Source organism: Aegilops tauschii, chromosome 6 (assembly GCF_002575655.3).
Source record: "Aegilops tauschii subsp. strangulata cultivar AL8/78 chromosome 6, Aet v6.0, whole genome shotgun sequence".
Classification (NCBI taxonomy): Eukaryota; Viridiplantae; Streptophyta; class Magnoliopsida; order Poales; family Poaceae; genus Aegilops; species Aegilops tauschii.
This window is the reverse complement of record NC_053040.3, coordinates 73,442,511-73,464,895: the sequence shown is the minus strand read 5'-3', so window position 1 is coordinate 73,464,895 and position 22,385 is coordinate 73,442,511. Positions and strand designations below refer to the sequence as shown.

General features: G+C 46.0%; 3 protein-coding genes across 3 annotated transcripts; all 3 read left to right on the top strand.

Annotated features, from left to right (window-relative positions):
- Positions 1 to 7,244: 7,244 nt before the first annotated feature.
- LOC109768795 (uncharacterized) lies at positions 7,245 to 10,662 on the top strand. Its single transcript, XM_020327524.4, has 7 exons — positions 7,245 to 7,420; positions 7,504 to 7,585; positions 8,288 to 9,313; positions 9,424 to 9,486; positions 9,576 to 9,796; positions 10,087 to 10,190; positions 10,280 to 10,662. The coding sequence occupies exons 1-7, from the start codon at positions 7,346 to 7,348 to the stop codon at positions 10,392 to 10,394; spliced, it is 1,686 nt and encodes a 561-aa protein (XP_020183113.1). The 5' UTR covers positions 7,245 to 7,345; the 3' UTR covers positions 10,395 to 10,662.
- A 3,517-nt stretch (positions 10,663 to 14,179) lies between these two features.
- On the top strand, positions 14,180 to 19,530 carry LOC109768796 (uncharacterized). Its single transcript, XM_020327525.4, has 4 exons — positions 14,180 to 16,673; positions 16,940 to 17,069; positions 18,657 to 18,745; positions 19,414 to 19,530. The coding sequence occupies exons 1-2, from the start codon at positions 14,185 to 14,187 to the stop codon at positions 17,067 to 17,069; spliced, it is 2,619 nt and encodes an 872-aa protein (XP_020183114.2). The 5' UTR covers positions 14,180 to 14,184; the 3' UTR covers positions 18,657 to 18,745; positions 19,414 to 19,530.
- LOC109768797 (uncharacterized) lies at positions 19,311 to 20,654 on the top strand. Its single transcript, XM_020327526.4, has 3 exons — positions 19,311 to 19,607; positions 19,710 to 19,872; positions 19,980 to 20,654. The coding sequence occupies exons 1-3, from the start codon at positions 19,504 to 19,506 to the stop codon at positions 20,385 to 20,387; spliced, it is 675 nt and encodes a 224-aa protein (XP_020183115.1). The 5' UTR covers positions 19,311 to 19,503; the 3' UTR covers positions 20,388 to 20,654.
- The last annotated feature ends 1,731 nt before the right edge of the window (positions 20,655 to 22,385 follow it).

Below are 22,385 nucleotides of genomic sequence, written 5' to 3'. Positions count from 1 at the left end.
ACATTCATGGCATAGTTTGTTCAAATGATCTCATATTGTGCACAAGGGTGCATATTGGAATGGCAAACAATGTTGCCTAAGGAAGTTTTCATTTTCTTTGGACGAAAAAATCATTTTCCATTTCCCGAGTGCCCAAAATGAGTTTTTTTTTGAAGGACCTACCAAATAATTATTGCAAAATTTGACCAAATCAATTTTCTAAAATACTAGGCCATATTTAATGCACAATTGACCAAATGGTTGGGTGTCAAAAGCTTTTATCGACCTCTCGTGAAAAAGACAAACTTTTGCCGATTCAGTTGGAAGCGGGTCAAATTTGAACTGCGGCTGCCTCATAGTTTGTTATTTATTTTTCCCAAAAATAATTTTTAGGTACAAAAGTATCTATTTAATCAGATAAACACCAAAAGTTTTCCATGATTCAACCACTAGCTAGGAACGGTCATGCCCGCCGTTTTGACCGCATTTTGAAACGGGCATTAAAAATTCAAAAAAATCAAAAAATTGGAAAACCTTCGCATTGTGTCATTATATGTGGCCAAGTTACCAGGAAAAATCATAAACTTGTGATACGATATTTATTTTAAAAAAGTGTTCTCAGAAACGAGTTATCATTTGTGGAGATGAATGGCTTTCAAGCCAGATGATCAATCTTATGGCCACATTCATGGCATAGTTTGTTCAAATGATCTCATATTGTGCACAAGGGTGCATATTGGAATGGCAAACAATGTTGCCTAAGGAAGTTTTCATTTTCTCTGGACGAAAAAATCATTTTCCATTTTCTGAGTGCCCAAAATGAGTTTCTTTTAAGGACCTACCATATATTTGTGGCAATATTGGACCAAATCATTTTTATAAAATAATAGACCATATTTAATGCACAATTGACAAAATGGTTGGGTGTCAAAAGATTGGATCCACCTCTCGTGAAAAAGATAAATTTCCGCTGATTCAGGAGGAAGCGGGTAAAATTTGAACTGCAGCTGCCTCATAGTTTGCTCTTTATTTTTTCCAAAAATCTTTTCTAGGTACAAAAGTATCTATTTAATCAGAGAAACACCAAAAGTTTCCCAAGATTCAACCACTAGCTAGGAACGGTAATGCCCGTCGTTTTGGCCGCATTTTGAAATGGGCATAAAAATTTCAAAAAAATCAAAAAATTGGAAAACCTTCGCATTGTGTCATTATATGTGGCCAAGTTACCATGAAAAATCATAAACTTGTGATACGATAATTATTTTAAAAATGTGTTCTCAGAAACGAGCTATCATGTGTGAAGATCAATGGCTTTCAAGCCAGATGATCAATCTTATGGCCACATTCATGGCATAGTTTGTTCAAATGATCTCATATTGTGCACAAGGGTGCATATTGGAATGGCAAACAATGTTGCCTAAGGAAGTTTTCATTTTCTTTGGACGGAAAATTCATTTTCCATTTTCCGAGTGCCAAAATGAGTTTTTTTGTGAAGGACCTACCATATATTTGTTGCAATATTGGACCAAATCATTTTTATAAAATAATAGGCCATATTTAATGCACAATTGACAAAATGGTTGGGTGTCAAAAGATTGGATCCACCTCTCGTGAAAAAGACGAATTTCCGCCAATTTAGTAGGAAGCGGGTAAAATTTGAACTACAGCTGCCTCATAGTTTGCTCTTTATTTTTTCCAAAAATCATTTCTAATTACATAAGTATCTATTTAATCAGAAATACATGGTTTGGTGGCGATACGTTGAGGTTTGGATGGTGGCCGAGGGCCGCAACTCTAGAGCGCGTAAACTCGCATGCCCGCCGCATGGTCACCGCATGACCGCGGTGTTGCCACGCGTTCCAAGCAGCCTAGGCATGTCTAGTGGGTTGGGCACTCCCCCAATAGGTGTCAGGAAGAAGAAGGCAATAGAATAATCTCATGAGGAGACTGTACTAAGCTCAAACATGAATTAGCACCCAAGTGTTTGATTAGTGGTGGGGAAAATGCACATGGCCAATGGGCCTGAGTTTTGGCCGAGGATGATCATCTACTAAGGACACTATCTTGAAAAAATTGCAGCTCAAATGGAGGAGCCTAGGTGTCACTTGCTTTGCAGCGTACCACACTAGACAGAAATATGAATGTTGAAGCTAGACTCAAATGAATGAATGGATTGATCTGAAATTTGGTGGAGAGCTATGATTTGGGAATATAGAAGATGTGACAAAAATTCAGCTCATTAGGATATGCCTAGCTAGTACTTCTTTCACAGCAGTTCGAGCTGAACAAAAACTTTGGAAATTTGCCGAGGAAGATTTACCAGGCAAATGGAGTTGAATATTGTCATGAGGCAGTGATTTGGATAGTAAAAATGCCCAATTTTTTGGGGAATTTTGGGAATAACAGAAATATAGGTTGCTTCACAACCTAGGACAAAAATTGACACATGGACATAACACATAGGCAAAACTGATGAGGTGGCGCCTAGTCATAGCAATCCACCATAATTTACAAGGTTATGACCATCTATATTGGTCGTGATTAGCTAGAAATAAGGCAGCGGACCAGTGTTGTCTGCTTCATGACCATTTCGTGTAAGGAAACTACGACCTTTCTGACCAAAATGGTCGTTATAGTTTAGGGTTTGTTGCCCCCGAACAGCTTTTGACCAATTGCTCTCAAATTGTCGTAGATTTATGACCAATTCTTCCAGGGTAAAGGTCACAAGTTGACATATTTCTTGTAGTGGAGTTTTGGATTTACTAGAATTTAAAAACCAGGTATCTCAATGTTTCCCGCCGAGTGACGGTGGCAGGGTGTTTGAAATTCATTCCCATTTCTTGCATGAGACCTAAGCATGTAGCGAAGGACACATATTTGATTTTTCAACCAATTTATATGCACTGGAGCATGTGCATGTAGTTCGAATTTGAATTATGCACATAAAATGCCTAGAAAACCCAGTTAATGTATAAAAAGTCCAAACGATTGCTATATTTCCAAGTTGGTTGAGAAATAAATTGAATTTGGTTGTACTAAATACATGAGAAACAAATACAATTGCTATATTTCCAAGTTGTTAAGCATGCTTGGTTTGGTTAACTGTCTGATCTTCTATTAGGAGTATGTTATATTGTGCAATGTGGTGCTCAGTTAACGTTTGGTTCATTTGTTATGGTGTTTAGTTAACTGTTTGGTTCAATTCTGCAATGCGATGTTCAATTGTTGTGGATGTATTCTATTATTGTATACCATGTGAAGAATAAATTGAATTTGGTTGTACTAAATACATGAGAAACAAATATAATTGCTATATTTCCAAGTTGTTAAGCATGCTTGGTTTGGTTTACTGTCTGATCTTCTATTAGGAGTATGTTATATTATGCAATGTGGTGCTCAGTTAATGTTTGGTTCATTTGTTGTGGTGTTTAGTTAACTGCTTGGTTCAATTCTGCAATGCTATGTCCAATTGTCGTGGGTAGAATTTTGTATTGTTGTGCATGTGAGGAATAAACCGAATTTGGCTGCACTTAATACATGAGAAACATATACAAGTGTTATATTTCCTAGTTTAATCATGCTTGGTTTGGATAAATAGGTTTTCCATGTGGCTTGAACTAACCTGATGAATCTGCAATGTGCTTATTTTTCATCAACATATTTTACTGATAGCATGCGAATCCTCACTTAATCTAATGACTAACTATCTTATATGTGTTGCAGGGAAACAATGGGAATCGCTGAGGTTTACAATCGAGGTTTGCACATGCATGGTCCTTTGTCTAATAGCACATTATTGTGCAATTGCAGGCACCATTCTAATATTTATGTTTTTAACAATTTGGTCTTGCACATGTAGGTCCTGCTGTCAGAGGTTTTGACCCACTATCCGACCATTTTTGCATATGGGGAAATGAGTTGTCCATGAATATCAGTCAAGTGAAGAAACTCAGAAAGATTGTTAGGATAAAGAAATTAGCGACAAAAAACAACAAGATCTTTGTCTGCACAATGAAGAAGACATCAATTCACTACAGGATGGTACTAACTATTATACCTTGCCTCTTTTATTTCTTTACCCCATTTCCAATATAGAGAAGATATTTATGCACATCCGTATTTCAGGTCTTTCCAAAGCAGTTCACTAATGATTACCTCTCAAACCACCTGTATGGTCAGGAGGCGAGGAAGGTATTCATACAACACCCACGGTTCAATATTGAAGTGTTCCTGAAAAGGACGAAGGATGACGGTCAATCATCCACAGGCACTCGCCTAAAGTTGCAAAGACCTTCAACATCAATAAAGGCTCAATATTCGCCTTCTGCTTCAGCGGTTCTTCAGATGAGATACATTTGTCTATGTACGGTCTATGATGCTAATTTCGAAAGGTTATAGATGTTGCAGGTGAAACTTGGTGCTGATGCAGTTGTGTAATGGGGTGGCTGAGTGCTGAAGCTATATGATGTTGTACTCTGATGTATTTCAATTATGAAAATAAAATATATTGTGTGCTTAATATGAAATGTCAATTAGATTAATAAATAGATTATTAATAATAGGATAATTAGCCTGCTAATTGGGTTTTTCTATTGCAAACGACCATTGAGAAAACACCGTGTGTGATGCATTCAATAACGCACACAATTTATAGGAATAAACCGTGTTAGATTAATGAACAATCACACACGACATTCTCTTGAAAACTGTTTGCGTTAGGCCACCTGGCGCAAACATTTACCACATAAAAACTGTGTGTGATGGACAGTCTTTGTCACACAGTTTTTTCTACGCACCGTGTGTGATGCATTCAATAACGCAAACGATAAAATTATTAATACCATGTGCAATGGAAACGCTATCATAAACGATTTAACGAGGAAAATTGTGTCTGATGTACCTGCGAACAGAAACATTTTCCTTGGAGCGATTGTGTGGATGTATATACGAATGGAAAAATTTAGCGAGGACTGACTGTGTGAGATGTACTTACGACCGGAAATGATTTCGCTTGTATAGTTATATTTTTTTAACACTACTGTACGTATAATCGTATTTGGTCGCTCGCCGGTCGCATCGGACCTCATTTTTGCCGAGCGTGTGTGCCAGGAGGGCATATCCCCGACGATTTCTGGGCCGTGTGGGAAGTACCCCCCTATCGCCCACACTCACTATGCGACGGTTCCAAATGATGTCGCGGAAAGGGGTTAAAAACCGTTTGTATAGCACCTCGTTGTACTATAGCAATATTTAGGTCAATTTCTTGACCACTTCGTCTTTCTCCCTCCGGCATATGAGTCCTTCCATCACTTTTACATCAAAAGCGGTAAACCATCACTTTATTTTCAATTCCCAATCCAATATCTTATATAATTTCAATTATAATTTCACTTTTCTCCACTGTGAAAATTACAGCATGGATCCTTCTTCTTTGTGTCGTGAACTTCGATCAAGCGGAATCACTTTGGATGGAGAGATCGTCGTAGCACCATCACAAGTCTTGTAAGAGTTGGAACACGTGGATGCCTAGGCATAGCCTGACTACCTCCTTTTGGCATTGTGGCAAGGGGGAATAACTAGAAACAACATGTGCTGATCCCAAATCTCCAAAAGGCCGCCTTTTGGCTAGAAGAGTCAGCGGCGGAGTGGTCGATGCCTACAATCAACCGCCATAGCCGGAAGGTGTCGACGGGTATTGTAGGTCCATCATAAAACGCCATTGAGGATGAGCTGCAAATGGAACAGTCGTGCGTTCTTCAAATCCACAGCCGGAGACCCATATTTGATAAGGCGTCAAATCCGAGGAGGATGAGCTCAAGATCTCGGCTCCTCTCATGCCACTCCCGCAACAAATAAGATAACGAGAATATGCTCCCATCCTCACAAGATATAGCCGCCAAACAAGTTTGTTAGGGGCGCTCCTGCGTGGTCTACCTCTTGACAACTACCTTCCACCATGGAAGACAATCGAGGGAAGCAGACATCAAACGCGGCTCACGACCGTCAATGAGAAGCTACAATACGACATGACGCCAGACGGTCCTAAAGCATACCCTACGAGCTAATCCTAAATGTACTATCTACAACAAGGAAGTGACCTCCACTACTATCTCAGCTATGCACGACACGAACATGGGAGAAGAAGAGTCATGGTGTAGATCGACGAAAGAGTAGAAATCATCGCGACACCAAACCTCGTATCTCAAACACTAGCGAAACATCCATGTGCAATGCACACCCTTTTCATCTATTATAATTATAACTCTCCCCAACATAACTCCACTGAATTTAGAACTCCTTTCACGAGTTCCATGATTTAGATCGCGTACATTGGCACGATCTTGTTAGATTTAAAACCGACGTGTCAACAACATTTTTTTTACAGAATACCGGTGTGGAGTCCTAACAAGATGGTCAACAAAGGGAGCGAGATCCAACCAACGTATGGTTGGCTGGTCAGGAGGACGGTGGTATGCGTTCACTTGGAGGAGACGTTCCTGTCGACAACGAAGGCATGTGCGGCGACTTCGTCAATCTCAAGATAATGTGCCGGCCCGGTCTCGGAGGTGCTCATAGAGGCAGGGCGTGCGTGCGCGCGTGCGTTCACAAGGGTAAATGCATGTACGTATGCATAAGCGTTTGTGTGCTAAGAAAAACAAAGAGAGCGAGAAGTAAGTTTAGCAATTCACCACGACCCCTAAAAAAAAGCAATTCATCACGATTTTAAGGCGAGAGGGTTTAAATTTAAAAGGCAATCGGTGGAGTTTTCTTTTCTTTTGAGAATGCAATTAGCGGAGTGCAATGAAAGCATTAAACACGCAATCAAGACAGTGCTATCTGCACCTCAGCCCATCACCACGGCGGCGAGCCGCCCCGACCCATATACACCACCAAGAACCCGTATCCAGTCTCCAGTTCCCGAAATTCAAATCCCACGAGAGCTGCCCACCCCCGGAGAGAGAGAAATTCAAACCCCATCGGTGGGCACGGGCCGCCGGACAGGGCACGCCGCGCTCCCCCCTCCTGCCTGCGATTCAAAATTCAAAATCAAAAGCGAGGCTAGCCCGGATATTCATTCATTCGCCGGTTCCCTTCCCCACACACCACGCCACATGCGCCATCGGAACCGCGCCCACCTCCGCCCGAATTCAAAAAAACCCGCACCCATAAAACCCTCGCCCCTCCCTACCCACCCCCACCCACACGCGACGAAGCACGTCTCCCATCCATTTCAAAAATCACGCAGAGCTTCGCGTCTCCCCCTCCCCCCTCCCCCCCACCGCCCGCTCCCGTCCGCCGCTCCCCCGCCCCCGAAACCCTAGGGCCCAGATCCCTCCTCCCCCGCTCCGCGCTCCCCGGCCCTCCCATGGACCCTGCGGGCCCGCGCTCGGCCCCGACGGATCCCGCCGGATCGGGCGCGCCGCCGCCGCCGACGGCCGAGGTGGGTTTGGGCCGTGTCCCTCTCGGCTTCTGCTTCTCGTGTTTGGACTGTGGTGCTGACCTCGTGATGCGCGCTCTTTGCAGGAATTGTCCAGGAGGGCGGCCGGGAGCGGGGGCGGCGGCGCTGCGGAGGCGTGCGGTGCGGCTCCGGCGGCCCAATTGGGAGGTGGGTCCTCGCCTCCTCGGTGGCCTCGATCTGTGCTCCTCCCGTGCTTCTAGTCTACTCTAACGCGGCGCGAGCTGCACACATAGCTTCGGTTCTGTCTCTGCGTTGTCCTCGTTCTCGAATCCTTAGCCAGCAGTCTTGAAGTCACCAGTAGGACTGAAATTCGAGATGGCACAGTGTATGTAGTAAAGTGTCTCGCAACAGATCTAATGGCTAGACACACTTCTTTTGTTCTACTCTGTTCAGGAACAAAACAATTGGCAGCTAATTTTTGCGCTTGTGAATAGCAACCCTTCTTAGCTTAGATGCGTGGAACTTGCTGGCGATGGCACCCGTAGCGCATTCCTGTTAGCAATTTAATCTGACTTGCTAAAAAAGAATTGTGAATTCTCGGGTTGCTGTCATTCTTGAAACCTTAATAGGAAGTCCTTCAATTAATTATTGATAGAACAGAGATTTGAGATGGTGCACTAATGTTTGGCAGAGGATCTATGTATGTGGCTACAATGGAACATCTAGCACTTGTCGTTGTAGGGTTGTGGCTCATCATATTCTTTACATTGCTTCTGTTGAGGAACAATGGGGCAGAATGAGCTTAGCACCTTTTGGTGACAACATATGCACATTGCTTCTATCATGTAAATTTAGAGAGCATTTATGTTCACAATTGATTTGCTCATGTTTGTTGCTTCTACCATGCAGATCCGAGGGTGGGGATTTTGGAATCTTCAGATAAAGCACAGGGATCTGTACATCCATGTAATAAGAAGGATATACCACAATTTTCTGCTGAAGGCGCCACAAAATGTGCATATGGGGTCCCTTCATTGCCTCGGACTGGTGCACTTCTGCAGTTAGAACCTGCTTGCCTGACCTTGGGCCGTGCTCCGGATGCAGTGCTGGCGGGAAGTTTGCATGATGCCAATCCTTTGGCACGTGGCAAAGAGAACATCCGGACAGACCTTCAACCTAAGCCTGATGCAAAACGCGGTGAAAATAGGATGCGCGATGCACCCCTTGGGTTGGATCTTAATAGAGTGGGTTCTTCTGATGCAGCAGAGCTAAATCCGTTCTTTCCTTACAAGAAGCTGGGTCAGTCGAAAGTTAGTGATCCATCAGAATGCGGTAGTACAACTGGTGCTGCAGGAGAAAGTGAGTCACATAGAAAGTGGAGAGAAATGAAGCAGAATGGGTTCCTTTCTTCAACCCATGGAACTGCAGTGGTACCTAAGCCACGTGGTCGACCGCCCAAGCGGAAAAGGGATGATGAGCTCAAGAGAAGCACTTCTACCCAGAATGAACAGACTAAGTTCACAAAGGTTGCTGCTCCTAGTGGCCTATTATCTGGGCTGAATCCAGGAATCATAAATCATGTAAGAAATAGCAAGCAAGTATACTCCATAATAAAGGCAATGGTACGCTCTGAGGAGCTTGAGAACGCAAGCCAGCCTGGTCTTGCTGGCCAAACAGGTGAAAGAGGTAAAGAAGTTATAGAGAGAATTCAGGACCAGAAGTATGGGGATAGTTTGATGAAGTGCCACTTCATGATGGAAGGTAATAATGCAATGTTTCAACATGGTCTGCCTACCGCATCAAGATTCCTTGCAGAGGATGGCGACAATCTGAAATTGCAACTCTCATCAACAGTCACTATGGCTTCGGACAGGACATGTAGTACATTAGATCATGAATCTCAACATGATTACATGACTGTGCTATCAGTAAAGGGTATGCTCGATTGCTTAGATCACTAATCATACATTCTGCGAGCGCTACACTGCACTAACTATTTATAGAAATATCCACATTTGACAGTTTTCTTGCCTTTTCATGACCAGCTGCCAGTGTTGCATCTCAATGGTTGGAGCTTCTGCAGCAGGACATAAGAGGGCGGCTTGCTGGTATATTTTCTGTAGTTAAAAACTTTATACAATTTGAAGTTGTAACCTGTGCATCCACTTAATTATGCCTTCTTTCTTCATCCTTGAAGCTTTGAAGCGCAGTAGGAAGAGAGTGAGGAATGCTCTTCAAACTGAATTGCCGCACCTGATATCAACCGAATTCTCATCTAGTCAAGAGAACGAACCATCCATTGCACATTCTTCTGAAGCTGGGCCCACTGGAAAAACAGCTTCAGAAGAACATGTTGCACGGTGGAGGTCTCTATTCCTTCAGATGGAAAGAACGCTGCAGGAGGAGGGGAGGCACTTGGTGAGTTTGCACACAAGAGTATTTTGACGAAAGTTGCAGCGTTGAATCACTGTTTATTCTATTATTCTTGTTTGTTGCTGTCTAACACATCAGAGTCTAGGTTCTTTCTCATTTATTTTGATCAGCATCAAAATTAAATTATGATCTTGAGGTTTTTTTATTCAAGCTCTATTTAGTTTTGGTAATATCGGTCACACAACAGTTGGCATGCTGCATTATTAATTTTTGACCAAAAGCCTGCATGCTCATCAAGCTGCTCCATTCCTGATCATGCCAATTACTTGTTGCAGGAAATTCGGTTGAAGGAAGTGCAAGGAATGTTGCAGAATTGTGATAAAGGCCTAAAACAAGTGACCTGTGAGGCTCCACTGCTTGGCCCAATGGCTGAATTATGGTTAGTTCATCACCGCATATGGACCATAAACTTTTTGTTTTTTTGCGAATCGAATGCTTTGCTGAACAACTTCCAATGTGTGTGCGCAGGAAACTGAAGAACCCGGAGATCTCCGAGAGCGAGTGGGCAGTGCAAGCTGCCGCAGCATCCATCTACTCGACGTGCAACCTGGTCATGAAGACCGAGAACGTCTCGTGCTTCTGATCTTCTCACACATGTGGATCTTGTTCCTTACACATTTGTCTCCCTTCATTTTTTTACTGATTGGTTAGGTTCTGTTTCTTACACATATAGCCTAGACAGTCATTGTCTCCTGGGTGTGTGTGCGTGGAGTAAAGTTGTGGTTTGTGCTGCTCCTTTGTAACGTGATGAAACAAGCACCTGTGGTGTCTGAGTGAGAGTGAGTGTCTGTCTGTTGCCAACTTACAATTTTTTTTCACGGGCGCGTGAAATAACAAGCTTGTTTGCCTGATTTCTTTTCAGTCTCTTTTTTGCTTCTGGGGTTTTCATAATGTTGTTTGGTAACTCTGGTGGTCGCTGTGCAGTCAGAAACAAGTGCTCCTGCTTAACTGATTTTTTCTCTAGCAAAGGGAGAGCTGAGCATTTCTTCTGGTGAAGTCTGAAGTAGCTGCTGGTGTGTAGTCATCAGCTGGAGGTGCCATTATATCAGAAGTCAGATATATCTCAGACCATGCTTCGGAATAGAATGACAATTTTCTCTTTGTTTATCTGTTGTCGATTATTTGGATCGAATCATCGAATGGCTATCTTGAGCGCATGTACGTTAGTGCAACTCTAACCCATGGCGCATTTTGTCCGTTTGGGTTGGACAGAAATGACAGCCCAACGCATGGGGCACTAACCCATTTTCGTGTTGTCTGTATGGATGCAAATCCGCTTAAATTTGGGTGGGGTTTGTGTCCACATAGACAACAGATGGACGTGCCACACGTCCATTCGGTGTCTGCCCCGGTCCCACTTGCTAGCCACCCAACTACCATGTGGAGTCCTTTTGCACGAGTGCCCCGGTGTGTGTGTGGGTGGGCGGGGGGGCACAACGCCCACTCTTCTCCCTCCATCTGCCCCATAGACGCCCGACAGTCAACTCTGGCCATTGTCGTCGCCCACCACGCCGTGGAAGTACATGCCCGGAGCGCATGACCACGAGGCCCTCCTCGGGGTGTCGCCGCGTCCGAATGTGTCTACGTGCTTGCCCACCGGTGCCGACACTACCGGGAAAACGCCATCCCCGTGCCATGGCTGGACAGGAACCCGTCGTACGACAGGCATTTGAACCCGAATAGGTTTCCCATGCCGGCCACAGGTCGTGCACGGAGGCCCCAGTGCGTTGCACGTGTGCTCCAGCACCACAGTCGGCGGTGGTGGAGGAGGAGGGGGCCAAGAAGAACGACGAGGCCTTCAAGAAGGTCATCGAGGACTCCCACCTCGACAAGCTCGCCCAGTGGCCTGGCCTGCCACTAGCGCTGGCCGCATCGGCCATAGGCGATGTCGCCACGCCGGAGCCGTGGCCACTTGCACCACTAGTGGGGTCACACATGGTCGTGGACGTCCACGGTGCCCTGCACGCCGGAGTGGGTGGAGCCGAAGCAGCTGCAGCTAGCGGTTGGACCGGTACCGTGGCCTTATCCATGGCGGCTCCAGTGTTCATCAACTTCGTCGTCGACGACGACAATGGCGGCGTCCAGTAGAGCAGAGCAAGGACAAGGACTGTGACGGCCGATCAGTTTTTTTTTTCAGTTATGTTTTTATTTTATTTATGCAGCGAACGGACTATTGGCGGTAATGTATATATTTTTATAGTAAAAAAATGTATATATTTTCAATTGAAAAAATTGTCAAAATCTAAAATGCAGCCCGGCACGTGGGCGCACTGTAGGATCGGAGAATATCAACGAGAGTGGATGAATGGGAGAACTAAAGTTTCTTTTGAAACTTGAAATCTCTCAGCATAGCACAGCGAAAAATACAAACTATGCAGATGCATGACTACGAAAAAGTAGTGATCTAAACGTTCTTGTATTTCTTTATGGAGGGAGTACAGCTGAACGAAAACACAACATAGCATACAAAGTATATCTCTATGACAAGTTACTGCCAGACAAAGATAGAAAACATGCACACTATTATGAGATATTCATCATGGCAAGACTGCAGTGGATAACTAAGTAGCACCAGATGTAAAAGCAAAGAGCATACAACCATAAGTGTAGCAAATGCAAATATACAACACAACATGGTCGCAGTACATATAGATTTGTATGAAATGTAAGCCGATAGAATTGTACTGAAGAACAACACATGAGATACAACTGGTGCTTAATGGCGACAAAGTATTTGGTTAAATCAGTTCACTCTTTTGCAAAAAAGTTATATCTGGTTTGAGGGACTTGTGATTGAACACAGGAGCAAACTTCTCTCCGTCTTGTTCTCCTCAACGTGAAGTTCCTCAAATTTCAGTTGATTTCTCTCGTGGTAGATTCTTATCGGGAATCTTCAAACCTTCAACAGACTTTGTTTTCCGAGACCACAAATACTCTTGGTCACTCAAACAGACACCTAACCGTCTAGAGACTTTGCAGCTCTCAAGAGTAATAGGCACAAGAACTCTCAACTTAGATCTATGTGCTCAACCACTATCTAGGTTATCTAGCTCTTGGGTTTTCTCTCAGAAGGATTTACTCAAATCTCTAGAGAGGGGTGCTCAGTCAATCTTCTCAGAATCTCAAGAGGAGCAGATTGGTGTGGGGCGTCTATTTATAGCCAAAACAATTTCGGGAGGGAAATGACCAATAAAGGCTTTTGGCCCAGTCAATGGCCAATCAAGACGTTTCCAAAGATCGGATTTTAAACTCACACGTCAACTTTACTTGAGAAAACAAAGAAAGTTGACTCGTCTACTAGAGCATTTCTCTTGCAGCCCAGAAGAACTTCGTCTATGGATGGCAAGTAAATAACTCTGTGCACGAAGATATTTCTGTCCACTCACTTGGGATAAGTTCCGGTTAAGCATCACACTAGACGAAAGTCTTAAAATACTTGAACCTCTCTTAATAGTACGGTGGTGGTCCTATGTCTCACGTGAAGAAAATGAATCTACGAAAAGAAAAACTGTGTCTTCATTTCTTCTTCACTGCAGTCAAAATCTCCCAGACACGCACTCCATAGGAATTACTTCACTTCAACAACATTTTTAGAGTCCGTCTCCGACACACATCTTCCTGGTAGCAAACTCCTCGAAGCTAGCAATCTTCTTTGTTGCGCAGATAACACTCTTAGAAGTTTATAGCAAACTTCTCCGGAAATTCTAACAATCTTCTCCGAACTCCAGGAACGGTCTCTCTGTGTCTGCACTAACAAACACATTAGTCCCTCACTATTTCTGTCCAACAATCTCCAAAACCTTCAGGGGCACTCGATTGCAGCAACACACACCTATGGACCGACGGACACGATCAGACTTTAGTGTCTGCTTGGTCGACCCAAACGAAAAAAAAAACTAGACACACTGTGCTTCCATTTGAGTTGGGCCGTTGGAGTTGCCCTTAGTGTGGTGATTGTTAAAAAACTCTGGTAGATCGACGTTCTTGACATTTCCGCATTTCTCCGCCTTGGGTATTTCGCCAACAAAAAACCGTTAGATTCGTTGCCATTCTTTAAAAAAAATAGTGGCCACTAAATATCTGGGAGATAATTTCCTTTGTAATTTGGCAGAATTAATTTGTTGTAAGCATGAGCTAAGAATGTGAGCATATGGCAATTGTAGAATATGCATAGCATGGTTTTCTAGTGAACTCACGATCTAGGATGATTTGGCCCCACAGAGCAGTGACAGTAGGACGATTTGGCCCCACAGAGCAGTGAGAGAGAACTGGACCGTTGACCTAACAGTGTACCCCACCGATCAGCCAGCCAGCCAGCGGGGGCACGTTTAAACCCTTTCCGCCGCCGCCCTCGCCGCGGCCGCGACCCTCCCATGTCCACCTCCCCCTCCGCCGCCACCCCCCTCCTCGCGCTCCTCCGCCGCAACGCCGCCAACCCCGCCGCCGCGCTCCGCCTCTTCCTCGACCTCTCCTCCCCGGCCTCCCCTCCGCCGCCGCACTCCACCTCGTTCCTCTCCCGCCTCCTCGCCGCCGATCCCTCCGGCCACCCGCTCCTCCAGCGCCTCCTCGGCCACATCCTCTCCCTCCCGGACCCGTCCCCGCACCTCCTCGCGCTCCTCTCCGCCGCATCCGCCTCCCCGCGCGTCCCGCTCGACTTCTCCCTCTCCGCCTTCCGCTCCCTCCGCGCGCTCCCCGGCCCAGCGCTCCGCCCGCCGCCCACCCCCGTCTACAACCGCCTACTCCTCGCCGCGCTCGGGGAGTCCCGCCTCGACCTCGTTGAGTCGCTATACAAGGATCTCCTCCTCTCCGGCGCCGCCCCCGACGTCTTCACCCGCAACATCCTGCTGCAGGCGCTCTGCGCGGCTGGCCGCATGGACCTCGCACGCAGGGTGTTCGACGCGATGCCCGCCAGGAACGACTTCAGCTTCGGGATCCTGGCGCGAGGGTACTGCCGCGCGGGCAGGAGCGCCGACGCGCTCGGGGTGCTCGACGAAATGCCGAGGATGAACCTGGTGGTCTGCAACACGGTGGTGGCGGGGTTCTGCCGGGAGGGCCAGGTGGACCAGGCCGAGAGGCTGGTGGAACGGATGCGGGTGCAGGGGCTCGCGCCCAATGTGGTCACGTTCAATGGCAGGATCTCCGCGCTCTGCAAGGCTGGCCGGGTGCTGGAGGCATACAGGATATTCAATGATATGCAGGAGGCCCTGGAGCCGGGTCTGCCGAGGCCTGACCAGGTGACGTTTGACGTGATGCTCAGCGGGTTCTGTGATGCCGGGATGGTGGATGAGGCAAGGGTGCTGGTGGACATTATGAGATGTGGTGGGTTCCTGAGGAAAGTCGAGAGTTACAACCGCTGGTTGTCAGGATTGGTGAGGAATGGTAAGATCGGAGAGGCACAAGAGTTGCTGAGCGAGATGGCTCATGAGGGTGTCCAGCCTAATAGCTATACATACAACATCATTGTCGATGGATTGTGTAAGGAGGGCAAGTCGTTTGATGTTAGGAGAGTGGAGGATTTTGTGAGGAGTGGTGTGATGACACCAGATGTTGTGACTTATACTAGTTTGCTCCGTGCTTATTGCTCGAAGGGAAACATTGTCGCTGCCAACAGGATCCTTGATGAGATGGCGCAGAAGGGGTGTGCCCCAAATTTGTTCACCTACAATGTTTTGCTGGAGAGTTTGTGGAAAGCTGGTAGGACTACAGAGGTAGAAAGGTTGTTGGAGAGGATGGGTGAGAAAGGATATAGCTTGGATACAACAAGCTGCAATATCATTATTGATGGACTATGCAGAAGCAGTAAATTAGATATGGCTATGGACATTGTCGATGAAATGTGGAATGAAGGAAGTTTGGCTCTTGGCAGATTGGGTAGTTCGTTTTCAAGTTTAGTGAGTGATTCTTCCCTCAGCAAAAAATGTCTACCTGACCGGATCACTTACACAACTTTGATGAATGCATTGTGCAAAGAAGGAAGGTTCGATGAAGCAAAGAAACGATTACTTGAGATGATAGCAAAAGATATTTCTCCTGATTCAGTGATATATGATACCTTTATTCACGGTTATTGCAAGCATGGCAAGACATCTTCAGCCATTAAGGTTCTTAGAGACATGGAAAAGAAAGGTTTCAACCCAAGCACAAGGTCATACAACTTGTTGATTTGGGGATTTCAAGAAAAACACATGTCAGATGAAATCCTTGAATTGATGAGTGAAATGAAGGAGAAGGGGATCTCTTCTAACGTCATGACCTACAATAGCTTGATAAAATCCTTTTGTGAACAAGGAATGGTGAACAAAGCAATGCCTTTGTTAGATGAAATGTTACAGAATGAAATAGTTCCTAATGTAACTTCTTTTGGCTTGTTGATCAAGGCTTTTTGTAAGATTGCAGATTTCTCTGCAGCTCAGAGAGTATTTGATGTTGCTTTGAGTACATGTGGTCAGAAGGAAGTGCTCTATTGCTTAATGTGCACCGAACTCTCCACTTATGCTAGGTGGATAGAAGCCAAGAACATTCTTGAAACAGCACTTGAAATGAGAATCTCCATCCAAAGTTTCCCATATAAGCAGATCATCATGGGGCTCTGCGATGCTCGTGAGGCAGACCAAGCGCATAGTCTTCTCAAGTTGTTTATAGCTAAAGGACATTCATTTGATCCAGCCACGTTCATGCCTGTCATAGATGCACTAAGTGAAACGGGAAAGAAGCAGGATGCTGATGTACTGTCGGAAAAGATGATGGAAATGGCAGATGGTAATGTTGGTCACGCTGCTGTTTCTGGTGTGGTTACCACTGGAAGCCGGAAGCATGAGCATGACAAGTATGCTGAAAATGATTGGCATTCCCTTCTGCACAGGTATTATCACGATCAAGTTTCTCGTTATGTGTTTACTTTCAATCTTCTTTTGTTTATTTGGATGCAAGGATTCTGTAGAGGACTATGAAATATTGTTTAAATTTAGTACAATAACCAAGGCATATGTACCAAGGCATATTGTTTAAAGAGTTTATTTGGATGCATGGTTTCGTCTTACAAGAAACACAAACTAACTCTTAACAAGATATTAAAGGTCACTTTCTCTGTTGAGCTGCAATGACTCTGACTTCATTTTTGATATGCAGAGATGACAGTGCTCGCACAATTATGAAAATTACCAATAGAGTGAGAACAGGATGGGGCCAAAGAGGCAATATATACGAGCATAAAAGGCAGCAGGATGATGACATTTATGTACTGGAGAACAGTGGCTGAGTAAGTCTCTCATCACCCTAGAGCCCTAAATAATGACATGTATGGAAAGCCTGAGAAGTTGCTTGTGACTACAAACTCACATGTTTAGAAAGCTTTAATAGGTTGTGTTGATTTCTCACCACTCAATTCTGTTTGACCGTTCTACCATGCTCACGCACTTTCTGACCATCGGTATAACTGAAAATTTTAATCTAGAAGAAAATAAATAGCCACGATTTATATAGAGAGACCCATTTGCATCGCCCCGCACACACCTTGCCTGCCATCACCTCTGCCTCAGCTAGGTCTGTCTCTGCTGCGGCACCGCGGCCTCTCTCTCTCTCGCTTCTCCGTGGTGCTCAGCTGTCGGACGGCCGCAACGGAGGCTTGCTGTTGCTGGGTGTACCGCCTCTGGTGAGTGCCGATATCTCCCTCCTCTCTTTGTATCATCCCTTGTGGGGGGGCTTTGTGTAATACTCCAAATTTGGATGAATGGATATGGATGTTAGGCTGTAATGTGTATTGATCCAAGTTTTGGGAAAATTAGATATATGCCATTACAACTTTACAATACTCTAAATGCCATCATGTAGGTTTTCAGACTGAGATGCCAATGTCTTCTTCCTTCTCTTCTCCTCCCTCCCTCCCTCACCTCACTCATTTCCCAACAGTGACCTGCAACCGTGCTGGCCAGCGACGTCCTCCACTCCCGCCCCCTCAGCAAGCGTGGCTGGCCTGCCGCTGGTGCTGTACTCATGTTGTCCATCTTCCTCTACCCCTTGCACCTACCATCTTGCCTCCATGGATGGGTCCCCTCCTAAGCTTCGATTCCTCAGGCTGTCTGCAACTCTTCGCAGCATCCTCTGCCCTCCTATGACTGCCATGGATGGGGAATCCATCAGGAAGCTCCATTTTGAAGACCGCCGCAAATTCCTGCTGCCTTATCTAGAGGAGATGGGGTCCATGGCCGTTTTACTGATCCAGCAGCAAGCTCCATCTCAATATTCCCCTCAACCTCTCGCTGCCGGCTCACTGTCGGATTTAGAGGAGATGGTAGCCACAGAGCAACCAGATGTGGATGAGATGTGGATCGCAGAATGAGTTTGGATGGCCTTGGATGGTAGTTCTGATCTCTGGGAAGAAATTGTGATGGGGATCCCATGGTCAGGCTGTGGCATGGAGGTCGAATCCATGTGGCAAAGAGAGGCAAGGAAGAGAGGTGACAGAGGGAGGAAGAGACTGTGCTGCCATGGTTGAGGAATATGAGGTCAGTGGAGGAAGAAGAGCAAGGAAGAAGGCATGGGCATTTTGGTCTGAAATTTTGCATAATGGCATCTCCAGGAGTATTGCAACGTTGTAGTGTCATTTTTCCAAAGAGTAAAATAGTGATGGCATTTCTCTGAATTGCCAAAGCTGCAATGTCATATATCTAAGTTTCCCAAGTTACCCGCTTTATGCCCGAGTGCTACTGATCAGGAACCAATGTTCCACACTGTTCTGAGATGTGAACTAGTATGCTTGCAGTACTATATAAAGAACAGTTTGATTCGTACAGCCTAAATAAATTGTTCTGAACAATCCTCTTTTTTTTTGCTTGTTGCCGTGTAGAGAGAAGATTCACTGGTGATTTGGAATAGTTGCTGTCACGAATGTTGTGCACAGCGACATGCCCTGATGCTGTTCCAGATTGCATACTGGTGAGTACCTCTCACCCAATTTGACTACCAATTTTGTTTTTATGCATTTTCTTTCTTTCTCAAACTTAGATATTTTTACAAGTACATGAGATGCTAGATAAACGTCTTAGATGCTAGTGTATAAAAGCACAGCTACATCGTGACAAAATTTCAGTTCCTAACCTCTGCTTGTGGAAACAAAAAGAAACATTTGTGCTTGCCTTTTTAGCACAAACATATTTTTAGTGTATAAACCGGACCCTTTTCTCACCAATACAATATTCTTCTTAAGACATTTCAAGGTTACATATTTTTAGCGCACAACCTTTTCATATATGTAGAATAAAATAGGTGGCCTTGTTCACTTTCTCATTCTTCGGCCACTAGACTGCATCACTGTTCTCTAGCACGTCAGCAAATTTGCAGCCGTGCAGTGAACCAACCAATGGAAACGAGAGCTGGTTTGCTTTGACATCTGAGACCCCACGCGGAAGCTTAGCTAGACATCCATCCAACTATAATAAACTAGTAGTATCTCCTCTTGGTCCTTGCGTGATAGATTGGTTTATGCCCCCCACCGCTTCTCTGTGACCACAAACAACTTCCTTTCCGCCAACCGCCATTGCAAGTTGCTATAATTGGCTGTACTTACACGTGCTTCTGGTCTGGTCATCATCTACCTTAACAAGGCAAAAGGGGACGAGGAGGAGGATTGGGGTGAGGAGACGGAGGAGGGGCTCACGGGGCAAGGAGGAGGAGGAGGGGCTGATCCGTCAGGCATGGGCATCGCCGGCCTCCCTTCTGACATCCTCGTGGAGGTGACTGCCAGAATCGCCGGGGAGTCGACGACGCCCCTGGACGACATCGTCAGCCTCAGGCGATCGTAAGTGACCAATTAATTGTTCCTTTCCTTTCTGATGTTCGCCTGCGATTGTGAAATGATGCAAGGGGCTATATCATGATTCATGCGCATGTATCTCTTCAGATGCAAGGTGTTCCGCGACGTGACGGCGGCCAGGGAGGTGGGCCGGTGCATGGCGGTGGACAAGGAGTGGCGTCTGCACTGGTGGGACAAGGAGAGGTTCCTCTCGGTGCTCGGGGAGTGCGCGGCCACCGGCAACCCCGAAGCGTCCTACATCCTCGGCCTGGTAACGTCTGAAGCACGGATACCATCTTACAGAACTGCATCATGTTCAGTTGTTCACGCGCTAACCAACCCAACTGCTACGATTCTGACATTTTCTTCCTTTGGCAGGAGGAAATCTGCAACCGGAGGGGAAAGGAGAGCGGGCTCCGGCACCTCCACCGCGCCATGAAGCACGGCCATGCCGTCGCGGCCTACACCATCGGCATGATTATGCTGCGCGACGCCTACAATCCCGAAGGTATCGAGGAGGCAATGGGATATCTGGAGGGATGCTCTGCAGCAAGAACAAAGAGCAACATCAAGATTGCCTCCGTACGCAGAGAGGCCGCTTCGGTCATGAGAAGGCTGACGATGCGCCGCTGGAGGACGGCCGAGCCTGCCGCGCCCTGCGCCGACCCGCGGTGCGGGGAGATGGAGACGGCGGAGGCCTGGGACGAGGACGACGAACAGAGGAGGTTCTGCAGCCGGCTGTGCAAATGGAAACATGAATACCGCAAATTTGTGCAGTGGATTTAACGATTTGATTCATTAGTAGGCTGTCGGCCACTCTGCCGGCAGTAAAAGTTGTGAGACACAATTTCAGATTTATCACTTTATGCTTCTCCAATTCTAGATCTGCCATCCCAATTTTTCTCCTTCCTAATGGAAAGCTCGCTTAGCACTTTGCCATCCCGGTCAGGTGGTTTGGTAGTGATATTTTCTGGCTTGCGTGTATTTTTTTTGGGGCTGCGATATGCTTGTATTTTGTGACATCAGTGCTTTTATTTTGTCCATTTTTGTGAATACTGACAAATTCCCGCCCAACAGCCAACTCATTCTAGTGTCTCGAAGAGTACTTTTAGGTCAGTTTGTCATATTTTTTAGCGGTTTGCATCAATGAAATGGGATGGAGGTTATGAACCTCTCCCACGGGAGTATCATGGAGCGTCAAGTAGGCATTTACTCCTTCTGTTTCTAAATATAAGTCTTTTTAGAGATTTCAATACAAACTACATACGAAAGTATATAAATATATTTTAAAATGTAAATTCATTTGTTTTGCTTCGTATGTAATCTGCATTGGAACAGGGAGTAGCTAACAGCAACAAAATGCCTTGCCACATGGTAATAACAAAAAGTATTTAGACACACTAATGTGAAAGATGAGCGATGACGTTTATGCAGTAGGATCAAAGGCGGGCGTCGACTGGGATGGAAATCTAACCACTCTCCACGATGTCCTCACGTGCTTCTCTTGAAACAGGATTTTGTCCCGCTTTATATGTAAAGCAATAACCGAATAAAGTACACGGCCCATCGATACAAAATGATGGGGTAGCCCTCCTACAATGCCGATTCCAGTATAACAGATTCACGCAGAATGCATGCGACTACGATACCGAAAGAGAAAGAACTGAGTACAATGTCACGCTACGCACTATACCACCTAAGCTTTGCGACAACGCCTTCGAAAGAGAAAACAACGCAAAGCGTCATCGTTGCCGAGTCAAGAACAGACAAGGGGCTTAACCCGGAACCCTTACATGAAGAGGAGCACCACGAAGACGTCTTCATGAAGAGAGCGACGCCCGTGAGCGTTGTCGTCGGTGGCTACGAAGCGCAGAGCTTTCGCTCGGCAACTCCACCGTGCCACCATGAGGTCTCCAGAACAAGTGTGATGCGATCAGTTCCCCAAGTCCGGATCGGGACGATGCCACTGCCAAGGACAGAGAGCGCCCGAGCCACTCACCGCTACACCTTTCGTCGTCCACACGACCAAGAGGAAAAGCCACCAGCACCGCCATGGTGCCCGCCGAAGAGCTAGCCATGCAGATCGCCATCCAGAGCCACTGCCCCGGCATCCATGTCCGAGACTCCACCACTTTCCACATAACGATGCATCAACCACGGAAGGAAGAGTAAAAGACAATTCCTTTCACTCCTAGCCCAACACCAGAATCTGGCTCAACGCCTCCACGGTAGGAGGCATCCATGCCTGCATCCCCAGCCAGTCTCGATGGACTAGGGGAGACACAACCCCGTGACTACCGACGATCCTTGCCGAGCAAGCTCACACAACGCCATGCTTGTGGCCTTCAATGTCGATCTGCCCGACAGAGAAGCGGTGTCCTGACCACTACCAACGACCACTGTGCATGTGAAGAGGGAGAACCCACCAAACCACACCCATCCTCGCCTACCCGGAGAGGGATCCCTTATCCCCTAAGGACCAGATCTGGACCGCACCCATACTTGTGGGATTTGGTCGCTGGTTATCTTTGGTGGATCTACTTGGATCCGGTGTTCGTTCGTCTACGTTCATGTGTCTTCACGCTGGATCCTTTTAATCAACGTGTCTCTTCATTGGTGGCGGGTGTTGTACTTGTGCGTTGGTCCTATGAGGCCTTAGCACGACAACTTCCCAACTGTCTACTACAACAATTTTTACCCGGCTTCGGCGAGGGAGGGACGATGACGGTGGCGTGTCTTCGACTCACTTCAATGCTTGTAATTGTCGCTAGGGGCTGCAAATGA

Bases quoted from the DNA above. Each gene is read 5' to 3' on its own strand.
- LOC109768795 (XM_020327524.4), top strand. From the start codon at position 7,346: ATGGACCCTGCGGGCCCGCGCTCGGCCCCGACGGATCCCGCCGGATCG. The intron at 9,314-9,423 runs GTATGCTCGATT...TTTCATGACCAG, and splicing joins GACTGTGCTATCAGTAAAGG to CTGCCAGTGTTGCATCTCAA. The intron at 9,797-10,086 runs GTGAGTTTGCAC...TACTTGTTGCAG, and splicing joins AGGAGGAGGGGAGGCACTTG to GAAATTCGGTTGAAGGAAGT.
- LOC109768796 (XM_020327525.4), top strand. From the start codon at position 14,185: ATGTCCACCTCCCCCTCCGCCGCCACCCCCCTCCTCGCGCTCCTCCGC. The intron at 16,674-16,939 runs GTATTATCACGA...TTTGATATGCAG, and splicing joins TGGCATTCCCTTCTGCACAG to AGATGACAGTGCTCGCACAA.
- LOC109768797 (XM_020327526.4), top strand. From the start codon at position 19,504: ATGGGCATCGCCGGCCTCCCTTCTGACATCCTCGTGGAGGTGACTGCC. The intron at 19,608-19,709 runs GTAAGTGACCAA...GTATCTCTTCAG, and splicing joins ATCGTCAGCCTCAGGCGATC to ATGCAAGGTGTTCCGCGACG. The intron at 19,873-19,979 runs GTAACGTCTGAA...TTCCTTTGGCAG, and splicing joins CGTCCTACATCCTCGGCCTG to GAGGAAATCTGCAACCGGAG.